The sequence below is a fragment of the Trichoderma atroviride genome, chromosome 2 (genome assembly GCF_020647795.1).
Source record: "Trichoderma atroviride chromosome 2, complete sequence".
Classification (NCBI taxonomy): domain Eukaryota; kingdom Fungi; phylum Ascomycota; class Sordariomycetes; order Hypocreales; family Hypocreaceae; genus Trichoderma; species Trichoderma atroviride.
Genome location: NC_089401.1, coordinates 2,190,981 through 2,205,027, shown reverse-complemented (window position 1 = coordinate 2,205,027; position 14,047 = coordinate 2,190,981). Strand labels below are relative to the sequence as shown.

The following is a 14,047-nucleotide window of genomic DNA, read 5'->3' as shown; positions in this document are numbered from 1 at the left end:
AGGCCACATCAATAGGGCGGCTCCAAGAGAAACAAAACAGTTGAGCCTTTCTGTCCATCTTTCGGTTTGCTCATCCATGTTGGTGGCTACTTGTACACCACAAACCAAAGAATAAACTGTGACCCCTTTTATTGTATAAAGAAGAATGTGCGAAATGATAATAATAACAAGGAGTCCGTTGCGCCACACAAGAAATAGAGAGAAAAAAAAAATAGAGAAAAATAGGTCGACATTAAGAAGATGGCCTTAACTGGTCTGCTGCATCGGAACCGAGACGCAGAGACAGTAGGTGTTTTCATCATCACAGAGTATATCAGATTACTCGGGAAATTTTGAGAGATTAAGCAGCGGCTTCAACTGCTGCGGAAGTGGGAGCCTATTGCGAAGAAAGGTTAGGGTTTGTCAAGTATTTGAAGGATGGTGGTATCTCACTGCCTCGGCCTCGGCCTTTTCGTCCTTCTTCTCGCTCACGTCTTCCTTGGCTTCCGATTCTTCATCTTTGGCTGTGGTCGTGGCAGTCGCTTCCTCGTCATCTCCTTTAGTCTTCTCGTCATCGACCTCCTTCTTTTTGTCGTCGCTCTCCTTCACGTCGCCATTTCCCGTCGGCTTACTGGAGTCCTTGGATTCAGAAGCTCCATTGACACCATTCGCCGTGTTAGCGGGCGCAGGATCGCTAGCAAGTAGCTTGTTCCACTTATCCAGCAGAGCTTGAGACCTCTTCTTAAAGTTGAAGTCCTCTTCACGAGGGATAGAGTCAAGCTTCAGAATTGCCTTGAAAACCTTGTTGATCTTAGTGCCCCGGATAATTGATACATCAAGATCCTGGAAATTCTCGAGGATAGTGATGAAGCTGGACATTGCCTCCATTTCATCTTCTCGTGGTTGTTGCTCTCTGGTCAAAAGTCCTCTTTGGAGCTTATGGCGTAGGTACATGATTTCTTTCTGTAGATTTAGTTAGTACATGTACTCTATCAATTTCTCTGAACGGCGTGATATTCAACTCACCTCCTTGCGTAAATGTCGCTCCTCCGGGGTCAATTTGGGCTCTTTAGGCGCGTCAGATTTCTTGTCAGCCCCCTTCTTCGGCTTGGCCTTTGCGACCTTTGCAGGCTTTTCTTCTTTAGCTTTTGGCGCTGACGTTCCGTTCGCAGCCTTTGATGCAGATGATGATGTGTTGAGCTTGATCTTGGGTTTCTTGACGGACTCAGAACGTTGAGGGACCTGATGGCGATTTCGCGTTAGTAAATCAAGCAAGCTGCCAAAGAAATACAATGGAAAGAGCATAACTCACAGCAGCTTCTTCGTCGGCCGCCTTTCGCTTCTTCGGCTTAGCCTTTGGCGCCTCTTCCGCATCCTCCATATCCACGTCTTCATCCTCGTCAGTTACCTTCGCCTTGCCCTTCTTGGACTTCTTCGGAGTAGCTGCAGCTTCTTTCCTAGCCTCTTCCTGCGCAATCAGCTCATCCTGGAAGCTTTGTAGAATCGCTCTGTAGTGCTCAATTGAGTTTTGCTCAATCGCGAGCTCGAAAGCTGCCTTTAAATCCTTTCGCATCTTGTCTCCAATCGTATCTCGAGCCTTATCCGCAGTCAACTCGGATAGGGCAGTGTTCGCAACCCATCCACTGGAGCCAATCAGTAACAGCCACGACGCGCAGATTTGGGAGTTGCATGACTCACAATTCATTTGTATATAGGTACATGACGGGGAAGCTTCGATCGTGCACTCGCTTACCGCCATCCGCGTAAGCTTCAGAGTAGGATCCGTCGGGACGTGCCGCGGAGACTGGTCGGGTATTGATGAGAGCTTGTGGGAGCATGTCCTCATCACAAATAATGGCGGGCCAAGCCGGGAAACCCTTGAGCTTCACTAAGAAGTGATCGCCAGGCTGGGCATCAATGTGGGTAAGGCGTGCCTTTGAGCCCTTCTTGCTCAGAGTCTTGCCCTTTGACTCTCCAGCAGTCGACTTTCGTCGACCCCCCTTGCCCTTCGCAGCAGCTGGAGTCTCAGCGGCGGCGGCAGCTTCAGCCTTGGGCTCAGCAGCCGCAGCAGTGTCGGCAGCGTCTTTCATCTCGGCATCGCCGTCCGCATCGGTCTTCTTTTCGTTCTCAGCTGGCTTTTCAGTTGCGGCCTCGGCAGCGTTTTCTGCGCTCTCGGGCGCCTTGGGTTCTGCTGTAGGCAGCTATAGTTAGCGCAATTCCATAGACCAAGGCCAAAAAAAAAAAAAAAAAAAAAAAAAAAAAAAAAAAAAAAGTACATCGAAAAACAGAACAAAAGGGCAATTCAGAGCTTTGTTGTTATTTAGAATTGCAGAATAAACAAGACCCAGCAAGACTAAAGAGCTTTGGGCGTGCGCGAAAAGCTCGCTTCACGCGCGTTGGGGAAGCTCACCTGCAGCTTCCTTTGCTTCCTCCATTGTAGCATCACCCGCTTCCGCCTTATCCACAGTCTTGGCGGCCACTTCTCCCTCGCCGGCGACCTGATCCTCGGTGCCAGCAACAGGCGCAGCGGCGTCGGGCTTCTCCGGGGCGTTGTCTGCCATTGCGAAACGCTGGGTGACGATGCGCAGCTTCCAATGGCTGAGAGACACGGGCAGATCTCGCGCGAAACGGCACGAGGGTTCGAGGCAAGCTTCAGAATCTAGCGTCGGACGCGTTTCGCGGCGTGTTTATGCGTGTTCAGCGGTGGCGCAAGGCGGGTTGCGTGATGAGACTGGGAGCTCGGCGGATGAAAGGCGCAGTTGTCTCGTTCAGCGTCGCCCGCGTTGTGCTAGGATTGATGTGGGTGACAAAAGGAAAAACACTGGAGCGAATAACGAACCGCAGGAACACGTCAAACGTCACTGAGTCTGAATCTACATCACGTGACCCGCTTGGTGTGGTATTATAACGGCGATGGACCATAAGCACCCCAAAACCCGCGATTCGCAATGCCGAGGCGCCATAGGGCAACGGCGTTTCCGGTGCCGCTGCGCTGGACAGCTGCCTCTGGCTCGCATGGGTCGTGCGACGGGCGTCATTCGACCGCTTCAGCAGGCGGCGCCTTGGACGGCTGCCACTCGTCTCATCGCCCCAACCCTGCCTTGCAGAGGTTGTCGCCCTGACTACCCAACCGCCTTGGGCCTCGAAACTGCTGTTCCACAACCGCGCGCCACCACAACCCCTGTTTTACCCGGAAAACTATATGCAAAGAGCAGATCATCGTCATGAGGGTCGCGGTGAAGCCAGAACCGGAATCAGGGCGATCGTGCCAACCAAGTCTGGGCAAAAATAAATCACATATTCAGATTGTATCCGTAGCTTGCCTTTATTGTACATAATCGTTCTTTATTCCAGATATTAAATGGTAAGGAGAGCGCGCGCCGGCATCTACTCCTCGTCTTCGTCCTCGTCCTCGTCCTCGTCGTCCTCGTCCACATCCATGCTCTCTGCTGCCGTCACTGAAAACTCCCGCTCTTGGTCCACCCCGATATAACTATCACTCATTAGGAACAGCTTGAGGTTGTGCTCACCAGGAGATGGCACAGTGTATTCCAGCCGTACGTTCAGCTCGCGGCCGATGGTAACTCGTTTGATCGCCAGCAGGTTTCGAGACTTGTCGTCGCCCACAACCAGCCACCAATTCTCCATCTTCTTAGCTGGATAGAATGGTGCATGCACTGTAGAGTCATGTTCATCATCATCCTCAATGTTTCGGGTGATTTTGATGTTCAGATACGATGGTTCGCCCGCTCTGACTTCATCCTCCTCAACAACTTCATGCTCCAGCTCCAAGTCTGGATACTTTTCATTTGTGAAGTCTGCCGCTTGTGCTAGCTGTTTCTGCGAAAGACCTAGTTGCTTGACCAATTTGTTATAGTCTGCGTTTTCCTCAGGATTCATGGCCTCCATGAAGTCGAAAATGTCCTTGATTCTGTAAACACGCGTTAGCATTGGTTCATTTCTTATCTGAGATGATTCATCTAGACAATCTGACACATACCCAAAGTCATTTGCAACCTTCACAACCTCTGGAGAGAAGTGAGGAATCTGCTTGAGGGGACTATCTCGGTCCCACATTGCCTGGACAACCATCTGAGACATCTCCATGGCGTTCATGGCGTTAAGATGACCGTCTGACGAGAGGATGTCTACCATGGCGCTGAGGAGGCTGAGAATTCTGGCAAGGATAACCTCTTGGTCCTTGGCAAGATCAATCGGGAGTTGCATCCGAGCGAAGTGGGCTTGGAGTAAAACAAACGCCTTGAAGTGAGGCGTGTCATAGCTAGGCTGTGCCATCTTGACGGGAATGCGGTCATAGATGCGTCGTAAAAGGCTGTCCTCATGTCGCCGAACTTGCACAGATTCAAATTCAGTAGCAGAAGTAACGATTTCCAAGATGCCCTTGAGCTTCGTCCGCGCTGTGAGAGAGAGCAAGAATGTTTGCATCGTGATGTATGAAATATTGTAGTATGCGCCAATCATGGCAGCATTCTGTGGAGCAACAGATCCATCCTCCTCGTCAAACTCAATAATCTTGGACTCGCCCAACTCACGCAGCGTCGTCTCCACAAGATCTGACATGTAGTTGCTCAGACCTTCGTGAGTAGTGCTGGTCAGGCCATAGTAGCTTGGGTTACCCAATAGTCTTCGATAAAAGTACGTGAAAGTAGTCCAGTTGATCGCATCGTCACCAGACTCAATCATCTTGGTGCTAATCTCTGTGACAAAAGCATCGTGGAGATAGTTGTGCAAGTGTGATTCGACTGGCAAGGCTTCATTCAAAAACTTCTTGTAGTACTCTCGCTTGACTTGAGGTAGCATGAGCACTCCGCGGCCGCGGCCATCCTTTGAAGGTCGTAGCGCCTTGCCAAACATCTGCAGGATTTCGCTGAGGGGATAGTCTACATATCTGTGCTCTCGGCCCTCAAAATACTGCGTGCCCATGACAATCACGAGATGAGCAGTGTTTGTCAACTCCCAGCATACGTCGCGAGACGCGACAAGCACTTGAATAGCACCATTGTCGTAAAGGTGCTTTACAATACGCTTATCGCTCTGGCTGAGAGCTTCATGGTAGTAGCCAACACCATGAGACAAGGCTTCGGCGAGTGCCTCTTCGTGGACGCGGTCAAGAAGGGGCCGCATCTGCTCCACATCAGTATGTAAGAAGCGGTCTTCGTCATCGTCTGAGACGGCGGCGGCCAGCAAGTCGCGCGCAGTACCTCTGGTCTGCTTTCGACTGGGTACGAAAATCATGGCAGGCTTATCTGGTGACATCTGCGTGATGGCCAAGTATGCGGGCTTCGCCATAGCCAGCATCAAGGACGGATAATGAGGAATTGAGAAGGATTGAATGTGAAGTTCAAGCGGCACAGGCCTGACATGAGGGCTAAAGTTGTAAATATCGTGCTTTTTAGCATCAATCCATTCGCCAATGTCTCGAGCATTCGCCAAAGAAGCACTAAGAGCAACGATTCTCATTGGCAGCTCTGTTTGCGTACGGATATAGTGCATTCGTGATACGATGATTTCGTAGACATAGCCCATATGGCCACCAAGAAGATGGAGTTCGTCGGCAATAAACAGCTGCACTGTCTGAATATTCTTTCGTCGCTTCCACTGTCTGGACAAGACGTCCCACTGCGTTGGAGTAGCGAGAATCAAATCACCAGCTTCCAGAAGCTTGAGATCTGCAGCAGTCTCGCCAGTCAACTTCACAATCTCTTTTCCGCCGTTCAAGTGGCCGAGTCTCTTCTGCCAGTCTTGTAAGCGAGCATCAATGAGTTCTTGGAATGGAGCAATATAGACGGCTCGACCGGCATCATCGCCTTGCGACCAGTGCCGCAAGAGAGCGAACTCGGCACACACAGTCTTGCCACTTCCAGCCGGGGCACCGACGAATACATTCTGATCCGTCTTATAGAGCGAGTTGAAGGTTTGCGTCTGGATCTTGTTGAATTGCCTCCATTCTGGGTAGATATTGACATAGTCTTGAACTTTCAGAGCAGAAACAAGCAGAGGCTGAAGGTCAAGCAATTCTGTGTGAGGAGGAAACTTCTCTGGCAAGATAAGCTTGTGGAAGGGAACAGCCAATCTCGTTTCAGAGTGCATCCACCTATCTGAGATGACAGAAACGAAGTAGTTTGGTGGCATAGGGTCGGTGATTGGGACAGTGAAGTCTACAATGTGTTCGTTTGCTTCAGATTCGGCGTAGTCTTTGCGAAGGAGGAACGTGTCATGGTATAAGATATCTTCACCATCACAGTCTTCGACTATGATCCAGAAGCTCTCGGCAGCGCCATGGACACTATCATCCCATTCGAAATTAGGGGTAATGCTCAGTTCGACTCGAAGCATGGATCTGGTCATAGGCTGTATCTGTGCCTGAACGTCGACCCTGGGGAACTTGGCAACCAGCCCGCAGACAGTGCGTCCTGCTTTGGGCATACCCAACAGCTCGCCCATTCTTGGAGGATCAAGGTCAAAATAGTTGCTCCAAGAGACGTCGATTCTTTCTGCCTTTTGGACAATATCGCGCGGGCAAGAGGGGAATTGACGCAGCGGAGACATGGTAGGCCACATTCGCTTCTCAGCCATTTTGCAAAGGTCTAGAGCAGTCTTGGCAACCGACGCCCAGCCCTTCTTCAACGTAATCTCAAAGATGGCTCGCAAGATTCGACCGGCGCTCTGCGTGACGTACACCATGTCCGCCATGAGAGCCAGGCCGTCCAGCTTCAAACGAGAAATGTACGCTTGAAGCAGAACATTGATTTTGGCGTGCGATTCTTCGATGCTTTCCTTGACGGGAATCGGCACTCTGCCCATCAGTTTTGCGAGCTCCAGCTTTTCGTCTTGGCGAACAGGAATGTACTTGAACTCATCACTGAGAGCAAATACTCGGAAGAGCTCAATAGTTGTAATAGAAGGCTGAATGAGGTTGTTGTAGGTGTCCATAGAATGTGATGTGATGTAGTAGTGGGAGGCAATGCGACCAAGCTCGGTAGATTGAATCCTGCCTGTCTTCTCATCATATTTGACAAGATTAGACTTCCTAAGAGCCATTGCTGCGGAGTGTATTAGGTCAACACGCTTTTGCTCCAGAGCCTCATCATCCTCGTATTCTGCGCCAACTTGATACAACCCAGGAGACCGAAGCATTCGGACAAAGAGATATGTGTATCCAAGCCATTCGACACCCTCATCGCGAGTTCTCACATTGCCAAGTACAACTTCAGCATTGAGGTTATCTACCAATTTGCTAACAAATTGACTTTCAATCGGAAGTTGCTGGTTTAGAAGCGAAAGATAATACTGGATCTCACTCTGAGTCGTGATGATGATACCTTCACCGTAGGTGTCGAACTGAGGCCGTCCTGCACGACCTAGCATCTGGAGAACATCCTGAGGGCTCAGCTCAACCCAGCTACCTTTCTCAGGTGAGTAAATTTGTGTGCCCTTGATGATAACGGTGTGGGCAGGCAAGTTGACACCCCAGGCAAGGGTGGCGGTAGACACAAGGACTTGGATGGCGCCTCTGGCGAATAAATCCTCCACATCAGTTCTGTCTATTCGGTTCATACCTGCGTGGTGAATACCGAATCCATAAGGCAGGATATCTTTGAGATCCTGGTCAGTTGCTTGGCTTGCAGCCTCAGTCAGGACTTCTCGGCTACCAGCATCGTGCCGAAGAATCTGGTTGATAGTCTCCATTTCAAGAGCCTTGTCTCGAATGTACTTAGCCGTCTTTGCAGTCTCTTTGCGGGAATGCACGAAGATAATCATTTGGTTCCGGTGGGTGCCAACGTGCTCGATTACCTTATTGTATGTTACATCATTCATCGTCTTTAGCTGCTTGATGGCCTTGCGATCCGTAACACCGATAAATTCCTGGCGCAATGGGCAAGGTCGGAAAGAGCCATCAAAGTGGAACATGGCTTTCTTTGTGTCCACGCGGAGGAAGCTAGCAACATCTCGGTAGTTTGGAAGCGTCGCAGAAAGACCGACAATTCGGACCGGTTCCCCAGTTTGTTCGGTTTTGCGAATGGTCCTGCTGACGATGCTCTCCAATACTGGACCACGGTCATCGTGGAGCAGATGGATTTCATCGATGATAATCAGGCGCACCAAGTTCGTATATGTGAGATCAGTAGCCTTGCGAGTAATAACGTCCCACTTCTCAGGCGTGGTAACGATGATCTGAGTTTCTGAGATTTGTTGCTTGGTAAGTTGACGATCACCGGTAAGCTCATTCACGCGGATTCCGTATGGCTCCAGACGCTTTCCGAAGTTGCCAACCTGCTCCTGAACAAGAGCTTTGAGGGGGGGCAATGTAGACAATCTTAAAGGCATCAAGATCAATCTCGCCGGTTTCCGGGTTTCGATTTTTACCAATTTCTCGCAGTATGGTCAACATGGCCACGTTTGTTTTACCACTACCGGTCGGCGCACAAACAAGCATGTTACCATCATCTTCAAATGCGGTTGGGTAGGTCTTGGACTGGATCTTGTTCAGCGATTTGGACGTGCTGAAGGGCAACCGCGACCATTCCGGCATATCGGTTATGGGGATAAGGATATCGTCTGGGTCATTTCGTTTCTTCGGAGGAGGCACATGGATCTCTTCGTAACCCTTGAAAGATCTCTTTGTCGATCCCTCTGGCAGTCGGACCTTGGGGTTGGTCATCAAATGGTTGCCCTGGTCAAAAACCAAGTTTTCCAGATTGATGAGCCTCTTGGGTTGCAGTCCACCGACCAGCTGCCCTTCGAGCCGTTCCGCCTTGGGCGCCTCAGCCGTAAAAGAAGCGGGAACGTCAATGTCCATCTTGATACCTCCTTTCCCTGCCTTATCTCCATCAGCTCCAGACTTACCCCGCAGCTCGTTGAGAATCCATTGCAGCCCCTCCGAGACCATTTCCCGCTCAACATTTGCCCGCTGTTCCGCATCAGCTGCTCTGGCAAGCTTCGTGAGCCAGAAGACCTTTTCACGGTTTTCGACCAGCTTTTGAACAAGCTCGTGATGTTCGAAATCGAAGAGCTCCATCAAATCGTTTTCAATCTCTCGAAGAGACTTCTCTTCGCCTCCAACTTCGTCAGGCTCTCCAGAGAGCACGCGCAGGGCCTCTTTGGTCTTATCTGCTTGCTCGTGGGCGTCAGGATAAAGTAAACCGATTTGCCGCTGTAGCCAGAAGGCGTCTATGTCTCGCGCAAGTATTGAGGGTTTCTCGCTCTTCTTGTGCTTGGCATCCACGGGAGCCGAGTCGAGAATCATGTCGTCATCTGCCTCGGCAGCATCCTCCTCTGCCTTTGCTGTTCCCTCGCCTTCCTCCTCTTCCTCCTCATCTTCTGAGGATTCGTCGCGAACTTCGTTGACAATTTCATCCTCTTCGTCATCCTCGTCAAAAGCAACAGCTACACCCTGCCGTTCGTCGATTTCTGCGTCATCGTCATTATTGTCTCCCATATTAACATCCTCATCATCGTCCTGGGCATCGTAATCTGTAATCTTCTTTCCCAAGTTGATTAATTCGTTGAACTGCTTGGGGCTCAGGGTTGAGCCAAGAATGTCGTCGATTTCTTTCTTCTTATCCAGATCTTTCATATCATCGTCTTTCAGATATTCCAGCGCGGCGTCCGCAGCACTTCGCACGACATCATGCGGTACGTCACCCAGATTGTTCGCCACAAGGGTCAAGATCAAATCAAAAGTCGCCCGCGTCGCCGCAGTTCGAGGTCGATATGTGATACCTTCGATCAAAGCATCGTTTGCCCCCAATACGCCAGCTTGTTGCGCATCGGGTTTCCGTTTTCGTTGCTCTCTTAGCAAGACATCCTGGCCTTCCTGGAGACTCCCTCGTTCAATGTCGGGCATTCCAGGCTGTTTTTTCTGCTTCGGAGCTTCGTCACGAGCGACTCGTGAGCCCATATCGTTGATACTCAGGCGCCCAGCGAGAGACTCTGGGTCGCCAGTGGCCTCGTCAGTCCGTCGAGTGACAAACCGACGGTCCGCCTGGAGAACCAGGTTGGACATGGCCGAGTACTTGTATTGGGATACATCGCGATGAGGGTCCGACATCGTGGCGGTTGTAGTCGAGGATAAGGTCAGAGGCGAAAAAAGAAGAGAAGAGGGGAGAACGTCGATGTCCTCGACAAAAGCTCGATGAGCCCTGCTTCTACTTCACCATGTGCTTGCCGTCCAGACAGAGGGAATCGAGTCGGAACGATGGGCAGCTTCCTAGGCCTCTCAGCAAGATGAAGTCGCTGAATTGGTTGAAACCGCTGCCTGGGTCTCCGTCGCGATAAATTTCCTGAGCCAACATCTTCTGCCTAGGACGCGCCAGGTAGCAAATAGTTAGTGCGATGCGCCACACTAAAAACGCTATCCTCGCCACACTGTGGAGACCTGCTGTAGTGGGCACTTTATAGCAGGCCAGCAGCTCCAGAGGCGGTATGTAGCTACGACGTGTGCCTGACTTGGCCCAAGTGAAAGACATGTGCTGCCCAACGTTGACATATCAAGTAAAATGAATATCCATTTCTCAATATGCCCGATCATCAGCCTGAAATCTTGACAAAGTTTCAACAGCAGCTGGAGCCATACATCAAGCCTCGGGAACAAGTCAACTACATCAGGCGCGTTTTGGCGCTTCACCTCGGGTCGTGCTCCGGCAATGGCGCCGTCCAGAATCCCCTGTTCCTCGTGGACAGCTCACAAGAAGTCATCACGCCATCGGATTTGACTGGCGTGTTCAGGGAATATGTCGAGGCTCTGCAGGCCAATTCCGCCGCACGTCGGCAGTTTGAGGATCTCCTGCAGAAGAATGCCCCTGAAGACTCTGAGCCGCCAGCTCGAGCAGGAGCAGCAAGCAGTGCTGACCTCCTGGAGGAACGCATATGTCTCTTGAAGCTGCAGCAGAAGCGAGAGAGCTTGCTCGCAGTTCGACAATCTCTCGATATGCTCATGGAAAAGCCAGCCGCAACCCGTGAGTTCCTGGACGCGAGACACATCTTTCAAGGGAGTCCCCGCGCACCGAGTGCACCAGACGATGTCATCAACAGCCTCGCGCCTGATCAGAACTCTCCCCACGCAAGCCTCGATGATCGAATCCACCAGTTAGAGAAGACAGTGCTGAGGGCAAAGCTGCTACTGAAGAAAGAGGAGCAAACACGGCGTGAGGCAAAGGCTCGGTCCCAAAATCAGTTCGATATCGTTAGCAACGGCGCTCGCTTAGAAGCGTTGACGGCAGCCCGAAATGAACTTATAGCTTGGATCGAAAACGAACTCGGCAGAGCATCCCCTGGAAGCGGCTCAGAGGCGGGCCAAAAGTATACCTACAAATCGAGGGTTAGCCCGTCAACAATTGCAGCTCACCTCGAGGAGATTAGCAGAAAGTATGCCACATATGTGTCTATGAGGAAAACTCTCCTAGAGCTGGAAACACAGCAGTCTCAGCTTTCCCAGCCAGCTCAGCCATCTCTGCTGCCGCCTGCACAGCTAGTTGCGGGTCTGGATCGAAATAGTAACAAGCCTCCAGCACCAATCGATCATCTTCTAACGCCTTATCTGAGAGCCATGGCTGCTATTTCGGTAAGCCAGAAGGCAGCCATCACTCAGAAATCCTTTTTCACGTCGGCATTGTCCAAGCAGAATCAGGATGCCTGCCAATTACTCGGCCGTCTCAGTGAAGAAAGCCATTTGCTACCAACATACCCCATGAAGGATTCGCTACGCCGGAGGTCTGGTATACAGACAGAAGTAGCTTCGAAATCCGAACAGCCGGATATCTCGAAGCGGGTGAAGCCATGGGTATTCGCCGCAGATTCGGCCAAAATAACACTTCTCGAATATGCTGCAGAAACCGTCGACATAGGACAGGTCGCGCTAGAGAATTGCTTGGAAAATCTTCGAGAGATTGACTTCCTGCTAGGTCATCCTGATGGGGATGTTTCTAGTGAGGGCGCTGATAATAAACCAAAGGCTTTGGTAGCGGCAACGAAGCTTGAATCACTAAAGTCCGCGTCAAAGAGCAGCATAACAGATGACGGGCACGATGTTTGGTCTAGATTACACGGAAATTTAGGAGCATTAAGCTAAGAAAGGATACGATCTAAATCATATCATTAATAGTTTTAGTATATCCCCGTCCTATGTGTTTCGATTATGCCTCTATATCTCCAGTAAAAAGAACAAACGCCGCCTAGTCAGAATAAGCCATGCTGATTGCAGCTCCTCATTTGATTTATTTTTCATTCAGCCTCTCGAGTCAGTCGAGATTCATTTTTCGGACATGATGGCCGATATCCTCATTGCCAGATCAAGAATTGATAGATGCTCGTCTGCTCCATCGACCAATCGCTTATCGACTTCAGAGAAGACGAGAACGATTTTGTTCTTTTGGACATCAGGAACAATTTCATCAAAGACTATCTCTTGGTACAGCTGTACAATTACAAAAGAGTCAGTATAACGACGCTAAGCATGCCAAAAGAAAAAGAATGTAGGGCCGCTTACCTGGTTTACAACCTGACCAGCACTCCAGCCGTCTGCGACCAGATCCTCTACCACCTTGGATATGGACCGATATGCCTCTGCTGACGTACTTGGGCGCATAGCCTTGACGAGATCGTTGATTGTTGAACCGGGTATCACACCAGCGATGTCCTCAACAATCTTGACAGTCACTGGCCTTTTGTCTACATCCATAGCCTCGTCGCCTTCGCCGTCCTTTTCTAAAGGTTTCGCTCCAACCAATCGTGCAGCACTCTGCAGAAAGGTAATGGCTTTTCGCAGATCACCCTCGCTGCACTTTATAAGGGCATCGATAGCACCATCTTCAAGCGTAACCCCTTCAGCCTCTGCTATTGACTCCAACCGCCTCTTCGCATTGCCCTGATCCAAGCTCTTGAAGCGAAATTTACTGCATCGACTCGCCAGGGGGTCGATAATTCTAGTAACATAGTTGCAGATTAGGCAAAAGCGTGTGATTTTGCTATATGTCTCCATCGTTCGTCTCAAAGCGCTCTGTGCATCTTGCGTCATGGAATCGGCCTCGTCTAGAATGATGATTTTGAACGGCGGGCAGGGATATTTGTCTTTGTAGGATGGCGGCGGGTTGGTCAACTGCATTCGTGCAAAATCTTTGACTTTCTGTCGAACAATCGAGATACCACGCTCGTCGGACGCGTTCAGCTCAAGGACTCGTGACTTGATCATCTCCGGACCATAAAGCTCTTTTGCAAGGGCAAGGATGGTGGATGTTTTGCCTGTGCCAGGAGGGCCGTAAAATAGCATGTGTGGGAGCTGGATAGGTGGCATCCGTTAGCTTGAACATGCATTCTGGACTCAATTGAGGGCACATTGACCAACATTGGAAGCTTGTAGTGTTCTCTGGAGAACGGTCACTGTGTGATCTTGAGCAGTGACATCGTCCAGGCTCTTGGGGCGGCTATAAAGCATAAGCATCATTGCCATGGAGGGAATTTACGAATACGGTTCGACTGACTATTTCTCAACCCAAGGCTGAGCCCGCACGTCGGCTGGTTTATCGTGTTTCTGCGATGAAGCTCCATTTGCAGCGGCCGCTTTCCTCGCCTTGAGATCGAAAAAAGCTGGCCATGCTGGGCTCAATGCCTGATCGAGAAAATTGTGCAAGGAGGTCGAATCGTTATTCCCGGTGTCGAAGTGTCCAAATACTGAGCGTGACAAACCGGAATACAACAATGGCCGTTAAAATGTAGAGCCGCCTAGTACCAAGCAATGCGTGATGGAGCAAAATCCATTAACGCGTCGGCTGGTACAGAGATAGCGCGAGGCGCGTAGCCCAGCTGCAAGGCTGATGAACCCCGCGACACCCTTAAAGCATCCAATCTGGCTTATTTTAGGCTTCCAGAGCGCGACCCCACCTTAGGTTGCTTTTGGGCGATATGGATAGGTACCATTTCCGCATCAATGCCTGAAAGAAGCTTTTTTCTCCCCCAGCTCAAGTCGAGCTGTATTACTAAGAGCAGACGGAAATAGAAAATCATCATGTATGAGATTTTCTATCAGTAGAAGCAATACCTAGACACAATA

The 14,047-nt window shown here is 50.4% G+C and overlaps 4 protein-coding genes across 4 annotated transcripts; 1 reads left to right on the top strand and 3 right to left on the bottom strand.

Annotated features, from left to right (window-relative positions):
• Positions 1 to 340: 340 nt before the first annotated feature.
• Positions 341 to 2,540, bottom strand: TrAtP1_003502 (uncharacterized protein; the record flags this gene model as incomplete). The annotated part of the gene is made up of 6 exons (XM_014087967.2): positions 341 to 376; positions 433 to 942; positions 1,006 to 1,221; positions 1,292 to 1,622; positions 1,678 to 2,170; positions 2,390 to 2,540. The coding sequence occupies 6 exons, from the start codon at positions 2,538 to 2,540 to the stop codon at positions 341 to 343; spliced, it is 1,737 nt and encodes a 578-aa protein (XP_013943442.2).
• Positions 2,541 to 3,366: 826 nt separating this feature from the next.
• On the bottom strand, positions 3,367 to 8,328 carry TrAtP1_003501 (uncharacterized protein; the record flags this gene model as incomplete). The annotated part of the gene is made up of 2 exons (XM_014087966.2): positions 3,367 to 3,910; positions 3,980 to 8,328. 2 exons carry the CDS (start codon positions 8,326 to 8,328, stop codon positions 3,367 to 3,369), a joined length of 4,893 nt encoding a protein of 1,630 aa, XP_013943441.2.
• Positions 8,329 to 10,519: 2,191 nt separating this feature from the next.
• On the top strand, positions 10,520 to 12,070 carry TrAtP1_003500 (uncharacterized protein; the record flags this gene model as incomplete). Its single annotated transcript, XM_014087965.2, has 1 exon — positions 10,520 to 12,070. One exon carries the CDS (start codon positions 10,520 to 10,522, stop codon positions 12,068 to 12,070), a length of 1,551 nt encoding a protein of 516 aa, XP_013943440.1.
• Positions 12,071 to 12,112: 42 nt separating this feature from the next.
• On the bottom strand, positions 12,113 to 13,788 carry TrAtP1_003499 (uncharacterized protein). Its single transcript, XM_014087964.2, has 4 exons — positions 13,479 to 13,788; positions 13,343 to 13,421; positions 12,488 to 13,276; positions 12,113 to 12,415 (listed from the first exon to the last, which is right to left on the bottom strand). The coding sequence occupies exons 3-4, from the start codon at positions 13,265 to 13,267 to the stop codon at positions 12,251 to 12,253; spliced, it is 945 nt and encodes a 314-aa protein (XP_013943439.2). The 5' UTR covers positions 13,268 to 13,276; positions 13,343 to 13,421; positions 13,479 to 13,788; the 3' UTR covers positions 12,113 to 12,250.
• Positions 13,789 to 14,047: the final 259 nt, after the last annotated feature.

Excerpts from the sequence above, each read along its gene's own strand:
- TrAtP1_003499 (XM_014087964.2), bottom strand. The coding sequence starts at position 13,267 with ATGCTATTTTACGGCCCTCCTGGCACAGGCAAAACATCCACCATCCTT. Across the intron at positions 12,416-12,487 it reads CTGGTCAGGTTGTAAACCAG|CTGTACCAAGAGATAGTCTT; the intron begins GTAAGCGGCCCT and ends GTAATTGTACAG.